At 33.5% G+C, this 19,894-nt stretch overlaps 3 protein-coding genes and 1 long non-coding RNA gene across 5 annotated transcripts; 1 reads left to right on the forward strand and 3 right to left on the reverse strand.

Moving 5' to 3' along the window:
- The first annotated feature begins 1,254 nt into the window (after positions 1-1,254).
- Positions 1,255-1,776, forward strand: LOC142226381 (uncharacterized). 2 transcript variants are annotated; one of them, XR_012719674.1, is made up of 3 exons: positions 1,255-1,323; positions 1,376-1,499; positions 1,562-1,776. It is a non-coding gene; the product is annotated as an uncharacterized LOC142226381 (long non-coding RNA). The 2 variants fall into 2 exon arrangements; XR_012719673.1 differs by lacking the exon at positions 1,255-1,323 and having other exon boundaries at positions 1,330-1,499.
- A 1,683-nt stretch (positions 1,777-3,459) lies between these two features.
- On the reverse strand, positions 3,460-4,716 carry LOC142225093 (uncharacterized). The gene has a single exon (XM_075294866.1). It carries the CDS (start codon positions 4,714-4,716, stop codon positions 3,460-3,462), a length of 1,257 nt encoding a protein of 418 aa, XP_075150981.1.
- Positions 4,717-5,534: 818 nt separating this feature from the next.
- LOC142225094 (uncharacterized) lies at positions 5,535-6,115 on the reverse strand. The gene is made up of 2 exons (XM_075294867.1): positions 6,064-6,115; positions 5,535-5,929 (listed from the first exon to the last, which is right to left on the reverse strand). Exons 1-2 carry the CDS (start codon positions 6,113-6,115, stop codon positions 5,535-5,537), a joined length of 447 nt encoding a protein of 148 aa, XP_075150982.1.
- A 764-nt stretch (positions 6,116-6,879) lies between these two features.
- Positions 6,880-19,036, reverse strand: LOC142226380 (uncharacterized). Its single transcript, XM_075296364.1, has 4 exons — positions 18,783-19,036; positions 18,597-18,720; positions 7,007-12,145; positions 6,880-6,937 (listed from the first exon to the last, which is right to left on the reverse strand). Exons 1-3 carry the CDS (start codon positions 18,849-18,851, stop codon positions 7,083-7,085), a joined length of 5,256 nt encoding a protein of 1,751 aa, XP_075152479.1. The 5' UTR covers positions 18,852-19,036; the 3' UTR covers positions 6,880-6,937; positions 7,007-7,082.
- Between the last annotated feature and the right edge of the window lie 858 nt (positions 19,037-19,894).

The raw sequence follows: 19,894 nt of genomic DNA on the forward strand, positions 1-19,894 counted from the left end.
TTCAATGTAAAACTTAACGAAATTAGAGTGAGAGGGGCAAACGGCAGAGAGCGAAGGCGATCTGTTCACGTAATACCACTCAATACAGTGGGTCCAATGCTTATGTGAACAACCCCCATTTAAACCGATCCCCAGATTTGACCTCCGGAGCTCTTGGAGGAGGAAAATTCATCCGATCCGGTTGAAATTTTGGTACGTGGTGAAATTTGGTACATTGCGCTAGTATATGGCCGCTAACAACCAGCCAAAATTGGTCCGTATCGATCTATAGTTATATATAGCCGATTCCCAAAAATAATCTTCCAAAATTTTATTCCTATAGAAAATTTTGTCAAAATTTTATTACTATAGAAAATTTTGTCAAAATTTTATTACTATCGACCTATAGTTATATATAGCCGATTACCAAAAATAATCTTCCAAAATTTTATTCCTATAGAAAATTTTGTCAAAATTTTATTACTATAGAAAATTTTGTCAAAATTTTATTACTATAGAAAATTTTTGTCAACATTTTATTACTATACCAAATTTTGTCAATATTTTATTTCTTTTTATTAATTTTCTTTTTATTCGACCTTTTATCAATATATAATGAAATGATTAGTCAAGCTCGAGGTCTTTATGTTTTTATTTATTTATTTATTTGTCGATATTTCGCCTTAATATGTAAGGCATTTTCAAGACAACCTATCAAAACAACATAAAACAAATACGTACACCCAGAAAAAAGTGCCTTCGAAACTAAAGGAAAAATTTTTCATCAATATAGTTTATCCATTTTATTTCCATTAAGGTAAATTTTTGTGAGAAATAATAAAATTTACTCGTTTCAGTAAAAAAAACCTAAACTGTAAGCAGTTAGGAATAGTTCATTAACTAGAATAATGCATGGAATTTTACTCATACTATTTTCTTCGCTGGGTATAAGAATTTACTACTGAACAAGAAAATTTTATTCACCGATAACAAAGCATTCGTAAAAATAAACAAAAACCGAACTAAAACCAAGTTTCCTCAAAATTAGTAAAATTTCTTATAAAATGATAATTGCGACTTCCTTTATAATAGAAAGTTTTTCATACATACGAAAAACACTTGACATAAAAAAATATTTTAGTTCATTCGTACTAAGAAGTATGCAATCCTTTCAAAACTTAAGGAAACACACTTGTTAGAATACTTGTTAGAATTTTCCTATATTTCTATTGTCTACCTGTAATCGATACCTGTCATCGTAATCGATATGTTTGCGCGTGGGTTGTTTTTTTAGTTGGAATCGCGTTGTTGTGGTATACGGAGAGATTGTGAAAAAATAATATGGTAAAATAATATAATAAATAACATATATAAAATATTTATTATTTTAAATTAGTGAGAACAATTTTCGTTTTTTGAAAATAAATCTATCAATGTTCGTGATGGCGTATAAAGAAAGAAAACACCAGCAGAATAACAACCCTTTCATTTGTCTTCATTTTGGAATCTTCAATTAACAGGTAATATTCAGTGACGCTAACCTTTTGTAACAAAAATGGTTTATGATTTTTTATATTTGTAGGTATTGAAATTATAAAAGGAGGACAAAATCGTTATGCAGCAACTTATTAAAAGTGAAAGGTACAAGAAGAAAAATGCGTTTTACAGTTGATGACATTACATGGAAATTGGAAATAGTGGAATAATAAACTAGTATTTCAAGGCCAGTCGATGCTGTTGATTCTTAATAAATATATTTAATATCTTAATAAAACGTGTATTTTATTGAAGAAAAAATTGCCTATATAAATAAATAAAATTGTATTTAAAAACGAAGGTAAGCAGTTCTAATTATGAAGTAAACGTTTTACCACAAATGTGTAAGATTTGTCCAAATGAATGAAAAATTTTCAATAAAATTATTCCATATATGAATTCAAATCAGTTAAATTTTTTCATTCTGTAGTATAGTGGTACATAAATATAGGAAAACGTTAACTAATATATGGAATGCATTATACCTAATTTCTACGAAAATCACATCGTTCAAACAAATAAAAATGTCTTTGGCGCTATACGAAGTTCAACTTTCTTCACAATGAGTTCATTTTAACTTAAAGAAGGGGTCACTTTTTTCTGGGTGTAATAAGCCAAGCATGTTTACATTCTTTTACATTGAATTCTCTTTTTTCACTTACATTAACAATAGTACAAAAAGCACAAACAAAACTTAAAGTTTATTAAGTCTCTTATTGTAATTTATCTCGTTATCTATCACTCTCGCTCCTTCTAAGTCTGGCTCATGCTTTTCTCTTGCACAGTGTTCTGCTAATGCCGTTTTTTGGTTTGTATTTCTGTTTCTTAATTTTATATCTGATTTGTGTCCTGCTAATCTAGATTTTAGTTTGTTCTTTGTGGTTCCAATATAAATTTTTGGACATTGTGTTAGGCCATCGCCGTTGCATTCTAAAGGGTGATTTGTTAAGAGCTTGATAACTTTTTTTTTTAAAAAAACGCATAAAATTTGCAAAATCTCATCGGTTCTTTATTTGAAACGTTAGATTGGTCCATGACATTTACTTTTTGAAGATAATTTCATTTAAATGTTGACCGCGGCTGCGTCTTAGGTGGTCCATTCGGAAAGTCCAATTTTGGGCAACTTTTTCGAGCATTTCGGCCGGAATAGCCCGAATTTCTTCGGAAATGTTGTCTTCCAAAGCTGGAATAGTTGCTGGCTTATTTCTGTAGACTTTAGACTTGACGTAGCCCCACAAAAAATAGTCTAAAGGCGTCAAATCGCATGATCTTGGTGGCCAACTTACTGGTCCATTTCTTGAGATGAATTGTTCTCCGAAGTTTTCCCTCAAAATGGCCATAGAATCGCGAGCTGTGTGGCATGTAGCGCCATCTTGTTGAAACCACATGTCAACCAAGTTCAGTTCTTCCATTTTTGGCAACAAAAAGTTTGTTAGCATCGAACGATAGCGATCGCCATTCACCGTAACGTTGCGTCCAACAGCATCTTTGAAAAAATACGGTCCAATGATTCCACCAGCGTACAAACCACACCAAACAGTGCATTTTTCGGGATGCATGGGCAGTTCTTGAACGGCTTCTGGTTGCTCTTCACTCCAAATGCGGCAATTTTGCTTATTTACGTAGCCATTCAACCAGAAATGAGCCTCATCGCTGAACAAAATTTGTCGATAAAAAAGCGGATTTTCTGCCAACTTTTCTAGGGCCCATTCACTGAAAATTCGACGTTGTGGCAGATCGTAAGTCTATTCATGATGAAATGTCAAAGCATACTGAGCATCTTTCTCTTTGACACCATGTCTGAAATCCCACGTGATCTGTCAAATACTAATGCATGAAAATCCTAACCTCAAAAGAATCACCCTTTATTTTGTAAATTACATTTGATTTGTCCAGTTTGCCAACTTTTGATTTGGTGTTCGTAAATAGAGATTGAAGTGTATTTTAAGTCTTGTGGGCAATTTTATATTTTGATTTATCTATACATTCTGAATTTTCAAATCTTTCCGAAAGTTTAGGTACGTAAATGACCGATTTGTAAATTCGTGGTTCTTTGTCTTTTGGAAATGTCTGTATTCTTCTCTTTAGTAGTTGATTTATTGTATTTTGTGGGAAGCTGTTGTCTTGTAATATTCTGATTATTTTCTGTTTGTTTTGTTTATGGAACCGTTTATCGCTCGTGTTTATGACCCTTTCGATGAAGTTATGTGCAGTATTTATGATAATTCGTTTCGGATGTTTGGAATAATAATTCAGTAATCTTCCCGAAGATGTAGGTTTCTGGTACCAGTCAATTAGTATGTTATTCTTGTCTCTAGATAGCCGCATATCCAAATACGGTAGGGAGCCGTTTTCTTCTTTTTCTATTGTAAACTTAATATTTGCGTCAAAACTATTGAATTTCGTCAAGATTTTATCTATTGCACTAGTTTTAATTATTCCAAAGAGGTCGTCCACATATTTAGTCAAGATCTTAGGTCTAATATCACAGTTTGCGAGACATTTATCCAATAGCTCTTCCATCACTATATCGGCTACTATTGGTGACGCTGCAGATCCCATGGGCAAACCCTTCTTTTGCACGTAAATGTTATTTTTGTATTGAAAATAACGGTTGTCCTTTATGCAAAAAGTGAGTATTTTCAGGAAAAGGCCCTTCGTCATGTGTGTATAATTTTGAAGATGTGTCCATTTGCTTTCTATAATTTTTATTGCAGTATCTACTGGTATACTAGGAAATAAAGAAACCACGTCTAATGATATCATCACTTCGTCTTCATCTATCACAGTTCCCTTGATTTTTTCTCTGAAATCTGTAGAGTTTTTAACATTATATTTTGAGTTTTCTGTTAACTTCGATAACACCGTCGTAATGTATTTGCAGAGACCACTGGATGGAGAATTGATTGAAGAACATATTGGTCGCAGTGGGTTTCCTTCTTTGTGAATTTTTGGAAGGCCATATATTCTTGGTGCAATTGCCGTTTCCGTTTTTAGTTTCCGACTTTGGGATTCATCTATTACTTTGTTTACAAGTAATTCCTTCACTAACTCATTGTTCTTTCTTTGTAACGAAGAAGTTGGGTCCTTATTTAATTTTCTGTAAGTCATAATATCATGCAGCATAACATTCATTCGTTGTTCATAGTCCTGTTTTTCTATTGCGACCGTAACATTACCTTTGTCCGCCTCTACTATCATTATATTTTGGTTTTCTTTAAGAAATTTTCTTGTCAATTATTTCTATAGAAAATTTTGTTAAAATTTTATTTCTATAGAAAATTTTTGTCAACATTTTATTACTACACAAAATTTGTTCAAGATTTTATTTCTATAGAAAGTTTTGTCAAAATATTATTTCTATTGAAAATTTTGTCAAACTGAATTATATATGTATTTAATCGGCCTTTTTTGGTTTAATATATACACCATATGGACTAACTTACAATTGAGAAGACTGTGTTAAGAAGTTTTAAGATACCTTGCCATCGTCAAGTGTTACCGCAACCCAATTAATTCGATTGTGGATGACAGTCTTTAGTACAAGTTTCTATGCAATCCATGGTGGAGGGTACATAAGATTCGGCCTGGCCTGGGATCTTACGGCCGTATATACTTGTTTAATTTGATTTTTATTGAAGCAACTACTAACTCGTGGTCGCTGTATATGTCAGCCCCTCGTTTCGATCGAACGTCTTGGAGCGATTCTCTTCATTTACGACCAGTACATATATGGTCAATTTGATTCTTTATTGTTCCTTTGGACGATGTCCATGTGTATTTGTGTATGCCTTTGTGGGGGAACAGTGAACCACCGATAACCAAATCAAAAGTTTGTCATATCTCAATAAAATGATCTCCATTATTATTTTTTGTACCAATTGCATGTTTTCCCATTATGTGTCGTAGTCCTGTATTGCAACTTCCTACTTTCGTGTTTAGATCCCCCATAAGAATAGGGGTGCTATGTATTGGGGCGCTATGTATTGTTGCCGTCAGTTGGTTGTAAAAGTCATCTTTCAAAAGTCTTCGGTCGGTGTGTAACATTGTTGTATTGTGACACATTTTTTAATCGTTGTGTGGAAGCGTGCTGTTATAATACAAACCGAAACGGGTGTCCATGATTTAAGGGGTTTTGCAATGTTCTTGGCTATTAAGAATCCAACCCTGCTTTCCGCTCGATTCTCCTTGCCGCTGTATAAAATGATGTCTCCCTCCGAAGACGTTATTTTGTCACTGTTACACCATCTCATCTCACTAATGCCTAGAATGGCTATTTTAAACTTTTGAATTTGATTTTCGAGTTGTGCCTGGCGGGACGTTTTCCTGAGTGTTCTTTCATCCCATTGTCCTATTCTAATCCGGTTTCGTGTGGCTATAGTCGTCAACGTATGAGGATTGTTAGTCTTATTTCCTGTAGATGTTTCATTAATCAGGTTTAGTTTCGGTTAAGTGGATGATTGGCCTACTGTAATCTATGATGGTGCTAGGGCTGTCAGCTTATATACGCCATCCCATCTAACAAAGATACACATTTATATAGCGAACCGCTTGCTCCAAGACAGTCGTCCGCTTTTCGCTGTTCGGAAGCCGTTTCCATTAGTGACCGTCGGAGCGCCGACCGATTTAAATTGATGGCCATACCAGCTGCCTCAACTTTTGCCCACCAAAGGCACTAAGAGACCAGCTACCGTCCCTTAGGCTAGTTTTATAATAATAATATTTTGAAATTTCTATTCAAAAGCAATTTTCAGGCATATGAAAAAGGGGTGAATGCAACGCGTTTTGCAATTGCTGAAACTGTGAAAATATGTTGTACCATATTTTTACAACTGGTGGCCATGAAAAAAACCAACCATGCAGACTAATACGAGTATGGTAAATTCTTCCCAGACAGAACCATTTGTTCCACTACTGTATATAATTTCTTCATGTAATTAAACATTCTTTAGACCTATTTTTATTATCATTGGCTACTACACTAATCGGCAACAACTTCGAATCAACTGGTTTTGGAAAATAAATTTAATTTAATTTTTAATTTAAAATTTAATTTTTCAAAACTTTCCTTTTTAGTGTAATGGGACAAATAATGTGAACACAAGAGATATAAAAAACGCCATGTTTGTCATGGCATTTTATACAATTGTAAATCTGAAAAAACTCACCTTTGTTTGTTTTTTTTTTTTTAAGTAGTATGAAGTGTTATTAACTCTTTTAATAACTCTTATCGGCTTCCTCATTCCCCTAAAATTACTAGATCGTGTGCATTGGTTTTGCCTCAGCTGACCAAATATTAAACGGCAAGTATTGGGGATTTTGAGGAATTCATTTCATTGAATGAATAAGTCAAGAAAACATTCATGTGTTGATAATAAACAAAAATGTATTTTATTCCATGTTAACCGGATTGGCATCGACACTATAAAATAATAAAAGCAACATTTGTTATAACTTTTCGATATACAAAACAAACAAAAATGCAATGTACCTTTTTGATTAAACTACTGGTGTGCTAATTTCGTTATTTGTGAGTAGATATCTTATTGTTGAGGCGTAGTTTCCTATCAATTTGATGTTCCAATAAAATCGTCAGGCCATTTCCTTCCTTCAAGGGGTGTTACGAAATCATCATTAAATTTAATTGATAGCTCTTCAATTGCTTTTCTCGTCTCCGAATCAATGGCATTCGATAAGGTTTTGTATTTGTTGATAGAAGAAACCACTTTACGCAGATGAAACAGATCGTTAAATGTTAATGCAGATTGGTCTTTTGTTCTTAATTTTCGTATGAATCTTAAAAAAGATTTATAAGTTCTTCTCACTTTCCCCGTTAAGACACAGTGTTCTGTGGCGCTCATTGTGTCCTCTGTGAGTTCATTGATGTCATCTTGATCAAAGGATTTCAATTCATTGTCTTCATCATATTTTTCACCTGCTGCTAATGTGGATTTGTTAATCTCTCCTGCATTCTGGTCCATAGATTCAGATTCATCTAACGAATTTTGATTATCTTCCTCAATAAGAGTGTCATCGAATTTATCACTTGCTATTTTCGCTGGGTTATACTGATTATTTCGAACGTTCTCAGTATTGTTAAAATCATGCTTGAATTTAATTGATAATTTATTTACTAGCTCATCTAAAACATCAGTATTAGTGATATTTTCAATTTGCATAAATTTTTTAGCTCGAAATATGGCAGAATGTGCCAAACTTAGATCTCTTGGAGTATACGTTGATGGATCTGTATTGGATAATTCCCTAAGGAATTTTAACGTACGCCTATAGTTACCGTACCGTTTTTGATTGACAGATTTTTTAGAATTTCGAGATTTCTGACCTCCAGAAACCTCAGAACCAGGTACATCAATGTCATCATGTGCTTTAGATTGGCTTAATTTTTGATTTTGTTGATCGCTGACATAATCTGTCAAAGCACCCGGAAATGTCATGCCATAAGGCTGGTCAAATTCTTCAGCACGAGCCCTAAAGTTTTCTTTATGTTTTTCCGATAATTCTTCAATGACTGCGGCGATATCCGGATCCTTGATATTGACCATAGATTCATAAAGATTTATTCGATTGATGGCCATGATTAGAAAACTTTTATCAAAACGCGAAACCGTTGATGGATGTTTTTGATTGACACCTTTAATGAATTCCAACGATCGTTTGTAATAATTTAGATGTCTCCCATTCTCTTCCTCGTCATCTTCCCCGTATTGTCTTAAATTTGGATCCGATACATTATACTCATCGGCAGTCTTAGACAGATCTTCTTTGAATTTGCTAGATAACTCTGCAATAGCTACATCTACGTTATCATCTGAAAAATTCAATGTGGAACGACCACGTTTAACTGTTCTTATAGAGGTGAGAATAAAATGCTTATCCTTAGGCCTTAAAGCTGTGATAGGCATTTGGTTGATTCTCTTAATTTGTTTTGCAGCCTGATTGAAAATGTATAATTGAGTTTTGTTTTTCGGTTTATTTGTCATTTCAATTGTAGATTTCGGGTCAATTTTTTGTAATGCCTTTTGCGGTTTACCGTCTGCGATACTGAGGGGATCTATACCTTGAGAAGGTATATAATTAAGAGCTATGGCAATTATATCTTTTTTTAATTTTATTGATAATTGTTGAATGGAATTACTTGTCTTTACGGGAGTGCTAATATTTTTAGCCGCTTCGAAGCCTTTTATATATTTAATGGCCATGAGCATTTCGTGTTTGTCGTTTGTTGTTAGCAACATAGTACTTTTTGTGCTAAGCTTCTTTATTAAATCCATGGCTTGTTTGTAACTTTTTTCATCATTGTAATCATCATTAATAGATTCGTTGGACACAGCTGGTTTTAGGTTTTCCGAACTTTTCAAATGTTCTTGAAAATCTTGTTCAAAATCCCTCTTAAATTTCCTAGACAAATCCTTTATGGTCAATTTGATTTCTTCATTGGTAACATATCTGTTTCGTTCGTACCATCGAATACGTATTACAGACGATTGTACATTTTTTTGGTCCTTATCCGTTAGTGCTGATGGATCCTTTTCATTGATCTTCCAAAGGTATTTCATTGATCGTTTATAATAAAATTCTGATTTTTTATCGAAATTCTTTTTAGATGATGTCATCGGTTTATTGGCCTTTACACACTCCTCGTACTTTTGAATGTGATGATTATGTTTACGCATTAAATGTTTGTCTCTTGGTGTAAGTGTATTGGGATCTTTCGCATTTTGTTGACGTATAAAAGCCAAGGAACGTTTATAACCAATCAATTGTTTTTCGTTGAGTGAACCCCCCTTTATGGACTCATTTGAACATGAGGGATCATCAGAAAATCCATCATCTCCAGAGAAATTATAGGACTCATTATTGGTATTATCATCCATGCTTGAAATGGCATTTAGAAAATCAAAATAAGCATCTGGAGTTTTGGGACGCTCCACGACCTCTTCTGGGTTGGCACCCTGGGAATTATGTTCCCTTTCATCGCTAGTGTCATCAGTGTCACTGTTATAAATCTCCAGACCAGCTATTAATGGTCCTTGTACCTGAAACTCTCCTCCACTATTTTCCGAACTTGTGCATTGCTTTAAATTTTCGTTTTCTTCTTCACCAGTATCTTTGGCCAAAGCACTTGGAAATTTCGTACCATATGGCTTTTCATACTCGTTAGCAAGTTTTCTAAAGTCTTCATTATATTTACGGCATAATTCATCAATTATGGCATGTATATCTGAGTTGGAGATATTTGCTGAGGATTCGTAATCATTTAGGCGATTTATGCTCATCAAAAGGAAATTTTTATCAAATTCATTAATCGTTAATGAATCCTTTTCATTTAGACTTTTAATGAATTCCAACGATCTTTTGTAATAGAACTCTGGAGGACATTTTTTGGCCTCTTCTCCCGTATGATCATCAACTAAATTTTCTATTAATATTGGGTCAGATGATATATACTCATCTACTTTGGTTGATAAATTTTCATTGAATTTAGCAGATAACTCTGCAATATCAGCATCTACTTTATTATCGCATACGTTCAAAGCAGAGCGGCACTGTTGTAACGATCTAATCGCTGTGAGAATAAAATGCTTGTCTTTCGGTCTTAAAGTTGAAGGATGCTTTTCATTATATTTTCTAATTCGTCTTGCCGATTGCTTGTATTTTGATAATTTATATTTATCCACTATATTTGCTGTTGACTCATTTTGTTTGGAGATCACTTCCGCATCAGGTTCCTGATGATCGGGGTCTTTATGTGTCATACTTATTATTTCCATATCTTTCGGAGGTACGTAATCAAGAGCCATACTAATTAAATCCACTTTTAATTTTGTGGACAAATGTTGTAGAGCATTAGTTACCTTTGATGAAGTGGTAATATTTTTGGCAGATTCATATTTTTTCATATATTTAATGGCCAACAGAATTTGATGTCGATCAACTGCTGTTATAAACAAAGAATCCTTTGTGGTGAGTTTTCTAATAACTTCTAGGGCTTGCTTATAACGTGAACTATCAATCTCGTTTGATGCAAGTAAATTTGGATTTTCGGGATTTTTTAAGTTGATGTCAACACTTCTTTCCAAATCCTCATTAAATTTCCGAGACAGAGATTTAATAGCAAATTTTATTGCTTCATTGGTAACATTCAGTTTTTGTTCGTATATTCGAATTCGTACTATACTTCCTAGCACATTTTTTTTATGCTGATCCGTTAAAGATGATGGATCTTTTTCATTGATCCTCTGAATGTATTTCAAAGATCGCCTATAATAATATTCCATTTGTTTGTCTTTAGGCGGCCAATCGGAGTCCTTCCAATCATCTTTCACTCTATATTTGGGATTCCAATAGTCCTCATATTTTTGTATTTGTTGAGAGTGTATACGCATCAATTGTTTCTCACGTAGTGTTAGAGTTAGCGGATCTTTAGCTTTTAGTTGATCCATAAGGGCCAATGAACGTCTAAAATTCATTATTTGTCTTTCTTTAAATGACCATGAAGGGTCATCCAAGATTCCATCATCTCCAGAGATGGCATTCATAAAATCAAAATACTCATCTGGAGTTTTGGGACGTTCGAGTAATGCCGCTTCCTCTTGGCTTTTTAGTATATCCATTGTTTTTCCAAAATCTGTGAGATCAATTGCAGCAATTCCAAATTCACTCAAGTGTTTATTTTCACTGGGTGTAATAATAGCTTTTGGCTTGATTTGGTCCACATTTTGCAGCTGATTGATCGTCGAAAAATCACTAGGCCCTGGGGATATATTCGTATTTGAAATTTGGGAACGCCTTATAAATAAACCATTATCAGATGATTTATCTTCACATCCTGAAAACTTATCGGAAGAAATATTTTGATATTCAGATCCTAAGTCATAACTGGCTGTATTTTTATAATTTTGAAATACATATTCATCATTGTTTGATTTCATATTGAGTTGGTGGTGGCCATATTCAGATTCCTCATTATATCTAGAATTTTTAGAGTCACTATCGGAGTTATTATAATTTGAAAATCTATATCCCTTGTTTATATTAGATATTGTATTGCGTTGATTGCCACCTCCAGGTTGATTGTTATAATCATCAGAATTATTATAATTTTGAAATTTATATTCATTATTGCGGATTGGTTGGTTTTGTAAATATCGACTTCCATCATTATATCCAGGCATTTTAATACCTCCATCTGGGTTATTATAGTTTCGAAAACCATAACCATCATTACTATTGCAATTTGTAGAGTAAGACATTTCAGATCGATAGCTGTGCTCTCTGGAATAGCTGCTTTCATTTGGAATTTCGCTTCGCCTCTTAAATAGGCAATTGTCATTTGATGAACTTCCACCGTTGTTAGTTTGATTATATGAAATCCTTGAACCCATTACATCATCTGCAAAACCAGGTCCCATATTATTTGGATTATATATGCCTGGATTAAATTTTTCATTTGATTCCATTTGATGAGTATTTCTTCCGGCAAAATCATAATTTCCTTCTCTACGTCTTTTATTATCAATACAATCTCTATTGTAAAAATCGTTTTGATTTCGATAAATTTGATCTTGACTGGTGTCATAATATCTCTTGTTTCCATATGAAAAAGATGCTTATGTTATAATCAAATAACAATATATGATGTGCAATGGTTGAAGCCGTTTCATAAATATATAAAAAATTAAAAATATAATATAAATCATTAATTAAATATGTTTCTGTATTATATATTAATTCGTTTATGCTTTTTATTATTAGTTATTATATTGTTGGTTCTTACTCTTGTAGATTCGCTCATCGGGAGTTATCCGAAGACTTAATATTGAAATAGAAGACATTTGTGGTGTACACTTAAAATTTCTACTTTAAAGCAAACGATTTTTTGGCAATAGAATTGCGGTAAAAAATAAAAAAAAATCGAATGCTAATACTCGAAGAAAACTACTTTTCCAAAATTTTAAAATGTCAAAAAATTTACTTTTTCAATGGTTGATTTATTTTTATTTTATTTTTGTCTTCAATGACGAAAATAATCAATTCATTTAATTTTTATTGGAATTTTTTCAATCACTGACATGATAGTATGAAAAATTATTTTTATTTTATTTCGTAATTGGTTTTTGTTTAATAAAAAAATACCTTGATTCAGTTCATTTTTTTAAATGTATATTTTAAAAATCAAATTAATATTTTAATTGAGAAAATTTTGGTGATATTTTTTCTATGTATTACAGGTTGTCTTTTAAAAAATTTTGAAAAAATATCGCATGGCTTGCGATATAAAATAATTCCAAATAGATATTCCTTCTAACCACATTGTCGAGAGTCCATACAAAACGTTCGACGCAGTTTTCTCTTAATCGATTATCTATACTGCGAGTTCGGATTGTAGAAGTCAAAAATTATATGTTTGAAATATTTTTTTAGAGGACCAGTCGTCTGCACTCGATTCTATATTCCACGACAAGCCATAATTTCCTTTTTATTTTCTAACAATACAATAATTCATTTCTACAAAAGGTATGTACGTGTTAACACTGTGTTACCGACATAAATACCAATGTTTTTAGACCGCTATGCAACTCTAACGCAATTTCGCAAAAATAAAAAAAAATCTATACTAAAGTCTGTGGAAAAGTTCATTCGCCGGAACTGAAACATGTACAGTCTACGCGTGTACAGATTTATATCTGGCGTTTTCTTTTCAATGGTTCTGTTAATCAAGTTCCTTAATCTAATTTGTCCATAAAGCTCCAATAATAATTAATTGTAAATTTAAAAAAATCATAGCAAATTTTACTACCGCAAATTCTGTTACGAGTTTTAAATTTTGTCCCGATAAGAGTAAAATTACTAAATTGTATTATTGGCATGTAAGATTTGCTCCCATAAGAAAAATATGGTAAAACTCTATGGAACAAATCTACTTCAGCACAAGTTGGTAAAAATAAACAAAATTTTTTTGAGTGTAGAAGGTATTTTAAATCGAAAATGTAAAGTAAAAAATTCGGAGGAAAAGTCTAGTTTTCGAGATATCGACATCAGAAAATCGGTATTTTCCTTTATATTTTTGTTAATTCTGACAGCAATTTTTCATGAAATTAATAAAATTCCGTTTTTTGCGTATTTGGTAAAAATAGTACATTTTAAGCAGAAAATATTAAGTACAAATTTTGTCGGAAGAGTGTAGTTTTCAAGATACCGACCCTTAAAAATTGACCGGCCTTCGGCCGGGGTTTGAGTCTTTCTGTTCCTTTCCAAAGTGAGCTAACGCGAACCCAGGACCTCTCCGGGTCCATGTTATTCTAAATCAGAGCTTCCCAAATGGGGGACGCGCCCCCTAGGGGGGGGGGGCACCACGAGGTTCCAGGGGGGCGCAGCATCATTTTTGTTGAGCAGGTTTTGTATAATTAAATTTGTTAAAACAACACTAATTGTTAAGTTCAACAAAACATCAATAATATACTACAAAAGAGCATACCATTTGTACATTTCGAAATGTTCATTTATAAGCACAGTGAGAAAAGAATAAAAGTTACTTTATTTGCAACGGCTAAATTTCTTGCTAAAATATCAGAACCAGTACCCACTTTTGTATTCACACATTTTAAAAAGCCATTTCGTCACTTTTAGACATAAAGTCAAAATATCTGTTAAAACTGATTTGAGGCGTACTTTATCAGTAATAGTACCAAATATTAAAAATCTAGCTAATGGAAGGAACAATTGCCAAATTTCCCACTAATTGATAAACTCTTTTATATTAATATTCACCAACATTTTTATTTTTAATTATTTAATTAATTATTGTTAATCATATTTTCAGCTTTTGTTAATATTTATTTCTGTTTGTTTCGGTAAACAAAATTTGTTTTAGGTTGGGGCCGCAAGAAATTGATACATTTTTGGGGGGCGCGAAGCAAATTGGGCTGGGAAGCTGTTCTAAATATATTACTTTTAGGATGATTATGTGCTATGGATACTAAAGTCAATATACGTGATAATGAAAACTTTACGGGCCCGTAACTCCGAAAATATGTCTCTCCGACAAAAAATGGTACATTTTGTGTTTAGAATCGAAAAGTCTAAATGCTGGCCAAAAATTGGACCGATCGGACCACTTGTACTATAGTAGATTTAAGCCATTTAAAAGCATGTAACTCCTAATATACCGGCCTTAAGCACTAAATGTTTACTTAAGTGTGTTTTGAAAAAACCATTGATTTTTTAATACGTATGGGATACTATAATTTTTCCTCTTCACTGTATGTGTCATGCCCAGATGTTAGATAAACAAATATATGCAACGCATAGTGTTCAAGAAGTGTCACAACCAGGGATCCGGAGCGGAGCGGAGCGTGGAGCGGAGCGGAGCAAGCCCTTTTTTTGCCGGAGCGGGAGCGGAGCGGGAGCGGCATTTCTAAAATCCTGAGCGGAGCGGGAGCGGAGCGTTTTCCAAATGAAAAACCGCTCCGCTCCGAATAAAATAAAGGGTGATTCTTTTGAGGTTAGGATTTTCATGCATTAGTATTTGACAGATCACGTGGGATTTCAGACATGGTGTCAAAGAGAAAGATGCTCAGTATGCTTTGACATTTCATCATGAATAGACTTACTAACGAGCCACAACGTCGAATTTTCAGTGAATGGGCCCTAGAAAAGTTGGCAGAAAATCCGCTTTTTTATCGACAAATTTTGTTCAGCGATGAGGCTCACTTCTGGTTGAATGGCTACGTAAATAATCAAAATTGCCGCATTTGGAGTGAAGAGCAACCAGAAGCCGTTCAAGAACTGCCCATGCATCCCGAAAAATGCACTGTTTGGTGTGGTTTGTACGCTGGTGGAATCATTGGACCGTATTTTTTCAAAGATGCTGTTGGACGCAACGTTACGGTGAATGGCGATCGCTATCGTTCGATGCTAACAAACTTTTTGTTGCCAAAAATGGAAGAACTGAACTTGGTTGACATGTGGTTTCAACAAGATGGCGCTACATGCCACACAGCTCGCGATTCTATGGCCATTTTGAGGGAAAACTTCGGAGAACAATTCATCTCAAGAAATGGACCGGTAAGTTGGCCACCAAGATCATGCGATTTGACGCCTTTAGACTATTTTTTGTGGGGCTACGTCAAGTCTAAAGTCTACAGAAATAAGCCAGCAACTATTCCAGCTTTGGAAGACAACATTTCCGAAGAAATTCGGGCTATTCCGGCCGAAATGCTCGAAAAAGTTGCCCAAAATTGGACTTTCCGAATGGACCACCTTAGACGCAGCCGCGGTCAACATTTAAATGAAATTATCTTCAAAAAGTAAATGTCATGGACCAATCTAACGTTTCAAATAAAGAACCGATGAGATTTTGCAAATTTTATGCGTTTTTTTTTTTAAAAAAGTTATCAAGCTCTTAACAAATCACCCTTTATTACTTGAATGAAATGTGTAACTTTGAAATTACACTGTGTAGGTAATTTCAAATTTAGCTAGTACTTAGCGTAGTGTGAGTAAACGTTTAAAATGTACGATATGTATTTTTGTACGTACGTACATTGGGGAAAACACAACGTGTTTTTTTAGTAATTGTTTTCAAAAACGGCAAATGTCAAAATATATCTCTAGTATGTGTTGTAAAAGTAACAACAGTATTTCGATCAATTTCATCTCGTATTACTACAAAGATGTTTGTAATGAACGTCAAATAAATGCAATTAAACGATCTTATTTATATTTAATTTTTTAGTTTTCTACACTGAAAAAAATATTGTCGTGAAGTCAAAGATTCAATGTCCTTAGAATAAGAATGCAAATTTTGCTTAACATGGAAGACGCATTTCTCTAAAATAAAGTTTTTTTTCTTGTCCAAAAAGCAATAAACTTTTGAATGAAGTTGTAATGTCCTTATAATTAAGCGATTTTACTTAAAAATGTTTATCATAACATGAAAGATAAAATTTTTGAGGTAAGGTCAACGTGACTTTAATAATTAAGAAAAATTCTTTAAAATTAATAAAATTGTCTTTAAATTTGTTTCCTTTTTGCATCTTGCCTACAAAGCAAAAAATCGTTAAAAAATAAGACATGTTTTTCAACACTTTATTTTAAAGACGCTTTTTACTTGAAACATAGCATAATTTCTACTGGGAGTCGAGTCTTAATATGGAAAAAATAACTCGTTAACTCGTTTTTAAAGGATTTTGATAACAACTGACGAAAAAAATCTAAAAAATGAAAAATTAACATTTGCTTCCTAGAAGCAATTACATAACCCCCAAATTTAAAAGAGAATTACGTCTTTAAAGTATCCTTACTAGTATTCTCCGCTTCTTTGGCTCGGAATTAATACCCAAACTGTTAAAGTAAAGACAAAATCTTTGGAACCGGGCATGCTTTTTTTTCAGTGTAAGGACATTCATATTTGCTTTACTATTGTACTATATCCTAGCATTCTCTTATTTCTGATATTAGTTCTCGAAAATTTAATTAAAATTATGGATAGTTTCAATTTTGGTTGAAAAATGTGCGCATATACATTTATTATACAATAAAAGGGAAAAAGCGAAATTAGGTAACACTAGATCTGAGTAAGAATATTCGTAGGTATACCACGGGCTGATTTCGATGGAGGTTGTTGCAAACATAAACATACACACACACATTACAAATATAACAAAACCTCTTCTCTACGTCTGTTGCAAAACAAAAAAAAAACTTTCGGAGAGTAGTTACTTCTACTCTGTGTATAGACTTTCAATTCCAATCAGCGTTGCCGTTTTGGTCCAAAAGATTTCTAATTTTTAAATTTGGTCCGATGGTCAGACCAAACAGAATTTGGTCCATTTTGGTCCATTTTCATAAATTTGGTTTCTATCACATATTAAATAGTAGATGGTGCACCGCAAAGAATATTGTCGGGAGGCCAAATATTTCACATGCCTAAAATACGAATACGAATTTTGCTTAGAATAGAAGACGTATTTCTCTGAAAAAAAATTTTTCCTTGTCTAAAAGTCTCTAAACTTTTCAATGAAGTCTGTTTGTCCTTATAGCTAAGTGATTCGACATAAAAATGTGTATCCTAACATGAATGCAAATTTCGTTTTAATGAAGTCAAAATGGATTTAATATTTCTGAAAAAATCTTCAAAATTAATAAAATATTTCAACACATTGTTTTAAAGTCATTATACCCTAAACCACATAGTGGTTAGGGTATAATAAGTTTGATCTGCCAAAAAATGTGCCTACAAGAAATATTGATTTTAGACCCCATAAAATATATACCGACTCAGAATCACCTCCTGAGTCGATCTAGCGCTTGGTGTCCGTCCGTCCATCCGTCCGTCTGTCCATGTATTTGTTGTTCACAGGATTTCGGTCGCAATTATTAACCGATTTTGATGAAGTTTGGTACAGGGAGTTTTTTTGGGCACAAGGACGAACGTTATTGAATTTGGAAGAAATCGCATCAAATTTAGATATAGCTCCCATATATATGTATTGCCCGATTTCGACAAATGGGGTCACGTTGCACTAGTTTTACTAACCGATCGTCGTCAAATTTAGCACAAAATAATCTTCTGTATCGCCCTTTAAGTCTGAAAATTTCATCGAAATCGGTTCAGATTTAGATATAGGTCCCATATATATGTATCGCCCGATTTTGTCAAATTAGGTCATAAAACCCTTATTTATCAACTGATCTTACTCAAAGTTGGCGAAATGTAATCTTCTATAGCACTAACTATATGTGCAAAAAATCATCGAAATCGGTTCAAATTTAGCTATAGCTCCCATATATGTACCGATTTTTCTAAATAAAATAAAACTCAATTGAACAAATAATACAATGTTTGTACTATAATTTTCTCGAAGAGGAGCGGAGCGGAGCGATTTTTTTTTCTCGGAGCGGAGCGAGGAGCGGAGCGGTTTTTTTTTTCTCCGGAGCGGGAGCGGAGCGGAGCGAAAAAAATGGACCGCTCCGGATCCCTGGTCACAACACCCAGTTAATAAACAACAAATTCTAATAAATCTCATTTTAGAAAACATGAATGAATTTGCCCTTACCTGGTGTAGGCTGCACAACTTTGTATTCTCGTGGTGGTACTGGCTGAGATGAAGATCCATTGTAGTTGCCACCTCCTACAGAAGCAGGAGAGAAAAATTGGTTCATACTTTCTTCAAAGTCATTCTAAACAATGAAAGAGGGAAATGTAAATTACATGTGTCGGCAAGCCACAAGAGTACTCCTACCTTTACAAAACGTAAGTTCCTTTCCATACGGCTGTTGTCAGCATCCAGAAAATTCCTACGATCTCCCATTTCGGATTATTTTAAACCTTTTATACCTCCTTTATATTGCTTGCTCCTTTTCCGAAAAAAATATATTCTGATAAGTGTTGCGAAACAATTGATTATTTTGGTACCGAATACTTAATAACATTTATTTATTTAAGATTGACCCAGAGAGGAGGAAATACAAGAGAACGAAACTGCGTCAGTAGGTGACAGCAGTGTTGCCATTTTTGCCGATTTATCGGCATTTTGACGATTTTTTACTCACAGAACCCTGCCAACATATTTTGAATTTGGGGGCGCTTCTGAGAATCCCCACTACGTCGAAAACAATCATATACGACATCAAAAACTCGTCGGAAAAGCGCCGTCACTATTGAGAAGTTGTACCACGCCAAGTTACTACGAAAAAGTTTCTCATCAGTGCAATTATTAGGTGCCTATTTAGATCAATTTCGAAGGACACCAATAAGAACCCCTGCAAACTATCAGAAAAAGTGAATTTTAAGATAATTGTAGAAGAATCATTGTGGTCAAGTAAAACACGATTGTGTAGATGTTTATTGATTTGATTAAACATTTATAATTTCTTATAAATATAACATTTTTCGGTTTATCTCATCACATTTAACATAATTTTTTGCATTAATAAAAGAATGATGTTGAGTTTTAAGTAGCAAGTTACATATTGCAGCGTCTATCAGCAAGTTTCTTTATTTTCGATGGAGTCAACGTTCCTGGAAAAATATTTGAAAAACGATCACTTTATTCTATTTGGATATTCGAAAATTGTTCACCATATACCTTTTACAATTTTAAGCGTAATATCTATGTTTTCAGAACTTTATTTTCGTTTTTATTTAAATAAAATATAACAAGCTGGTTGCGCTTGGCGTTTCACAAAAAATAAAATGGCTCTTCTAACAGTAGTGATGGCAAAATACTTTCATGTACATTTTGTACTTTTTGATATGATTCCCCCATCACAGTTCGCGATGGTTGTGGTGACATTTACGAGTCTGTGGTAGCGATGAGGATGAAATGGAACTTTGAAATGCTGGCAGGGATAT

The sequence above is a fragment of the Haematobia irritans genome, chromosome 2 (assembly GCF_050003625.1).
Source record: "Haematobia irritans isolate KBUSLIRL chromosome 2, ASM5000362v1, whole genome shotgun sequence".
In the NCBI taxonomy this organism is placed as follows: domain Eukaryota; kingdom Metazoa; phylum Arthropoda; class Insecta; order Diptera; family Muscidae; genus Haematobia; species Haematobia irritans.

Bases quoted from the DNA above. Each gene is read 5' to 3' on its own strand.
- LOC142225094 (XM_075294867.1), bottom strand. From the start codon at position 6,115: ATGGAAACGGCTTCCGAACAGCGAAAAGCGGACGACTGTCTTGGAGCA. The intron at 5,930-6,063 runs GTTCGCTATATA...AAACATCTACAG, and splicing joins CGACTGTCTTGGAGCAAGCG to GAAATAAGACTAACAATCCT.
- LOC142225093 (XM_075294866.1), bottom strand. From the start codon at position 4,716: ATGATAGTAGAGGCGGACAAAGGTAATGTTACGGTCGCAATAGAAAAA.
- LOC142226380 (XM_075296364.1), bottom strand. From the start codon at position 18,851: ATGGGAGATCGTAGGAATTTTCTGGATGCTGACAACAGCCGTATGGAA. The intron at 18,721-18,782 runs GTAGGAGTACTC...TTCATTGTTTAG, and splicing joins GGAACTTACGTTTTGTAAAG to AATGACTTTGAAGAAAGTAT. The intron at 12,146-18,596 runs GTAAGGGCAAAT...TTATAACATAAG, and splicing joins AGTTGTGCAGCCTACACCAG to CATCTTTTTCATATGGAAAC.